Below are 1,279 nucleotides of genomic sequence, written 5' to 3'. Positions count from 1 at the left end.
GAATAGATAGAGAGAGAGAGAGAGAGAGAGAGAGAGAGAGAGAGAGAGAGACGTATGTACAGCAACAAAAATCACAAAAACCCTACAATAATATTTACCAATTCTTTGAAGATGTACACCATTTTGGCAAACCGCTTGTCATCCAGTTCGTACCGCCTGCCAAAGATAATGGCGCAGATGACATTCGACACACTCATGGTGGTGATTGACCTCAGCTCTGTGGGCTGTCCCTTGTGTTTGCGGAGTTCATTCACATACACGTCCACCTAATTAATTAGACCAGAGACCATAAAATATAATTAAATACTCTCTGGTTAGACGACGCGTTGACTCAGATCCAAAGAGGTTATCTATTATATTATATTTGGCAACTTGGAAACACATGTGTCACTTTTCCCATAAAACTACGACAGCTACAAAGTTGAAAGTTAACAAGTACCTGCAAAAAGATAGATAGGTCCCCATGACGGAGCCCGATTTTTTATTTATTCATTTCCTGAATTTAGAAAAATATAATTGACAAAAAGTTCCCGTCCTTCTTTGACCTTTGTGATTATTCTACTGAGAAACGAAACAAATCTGCGTAGCTCTCTCCACAACGGAAGTTCATTACCGCTCTTTAACGTTCGCCTAAAAAACACAATTCAAGAGACGGGGTGAGTAATTTTCGAGACACACCTGTTGTACGCGGAGACGTGATCCTGTGCATGCATTGAAAGAGTTGTATTTAATATAGGGCCCAAAGAGAAAAACTTTGTTAGTACTGGGTCAAGATTTTTTAAAGAAATATTTTTGTTTGATCGCTAGCCTGTAGAAGTGCCACGCAAAGTTTCGTGGGCATAGATACATTTTTCAATGAGCTAGAATTTTTGTAAACGCTGTCAGAGGAAAGCAAACTAGCTATTAGTCACTGTCTCTGTGATTTTGAAGACGTCAGTGTGTTCCTTTTACAGTGAAGCAGCCCTTTCGAGGATTATTATTTTTTAGTGCTTTCTTGTGATGGCCACTTAGTATAATCTAGATTTTATAGTGGTCGCTCGTTACGGAAGTCCTCCCCACTAAAGCAATGCAGATCAAGAGATGAGATAATCAAGGCAGGCCTAATCTAAAGCAATATAGATCTAGAAGCTAGGTGTGACTGTGAAAGGCTAGGCAGCAATGTTGATGTAAAAGCCTCCGCCTCGTAGACCAGTAGGAGAAGTGACGCTAAGGCGTTAACCCCGAGCAAAGCTAGTACAACATAATGATAGGGCTCCGGGGGGGGGGGGGGGGGGGGGGG

The 1,279-nt window shown here is 41.5% G+C and overlaps 1 protein-coding gene across 1 annotated transcript in view; it reads right to left on the bottom strand.

Annotated features, from left to right (window-relative positions):
* Positions 1–1,279, bottom strand: part of LOC101863471 (cytochrome P450 2U1) — a gene marked incomplete in the record, with an annotated part of 14,293 nt that overhangs the window by 6,700 nt on the left and 6,314 nt on the right. Inside the window, 1 exon segment of the mRNA XM_005111291.3 lies at positions 99–266. Within this exon segment, the coding sequence (XP_005111348.2) occupies positions 99–266 (168 nt within the window).

Source organism: Aplysia californica, unplaced genomic scaffold (assembly GCF_000002075.1).
Source record: "Aplysia californica isolate F4 #8 unplaced genomic scaffold, AplCal3.0 scaffold01037, whole genome shotgun sequence".
In the NCBI taxonomy this organism is placed as follows: Eukaryota; Metazoa; Mollusca; class Gastropoda; order Aplysiida; family Aplysiidae; genus Aplysia; species Aplysia californica.
Note: the sequence above shows the minus strand (reverse complement) of the source record. Positions and strands in the feature narration are given on the sequence as shown.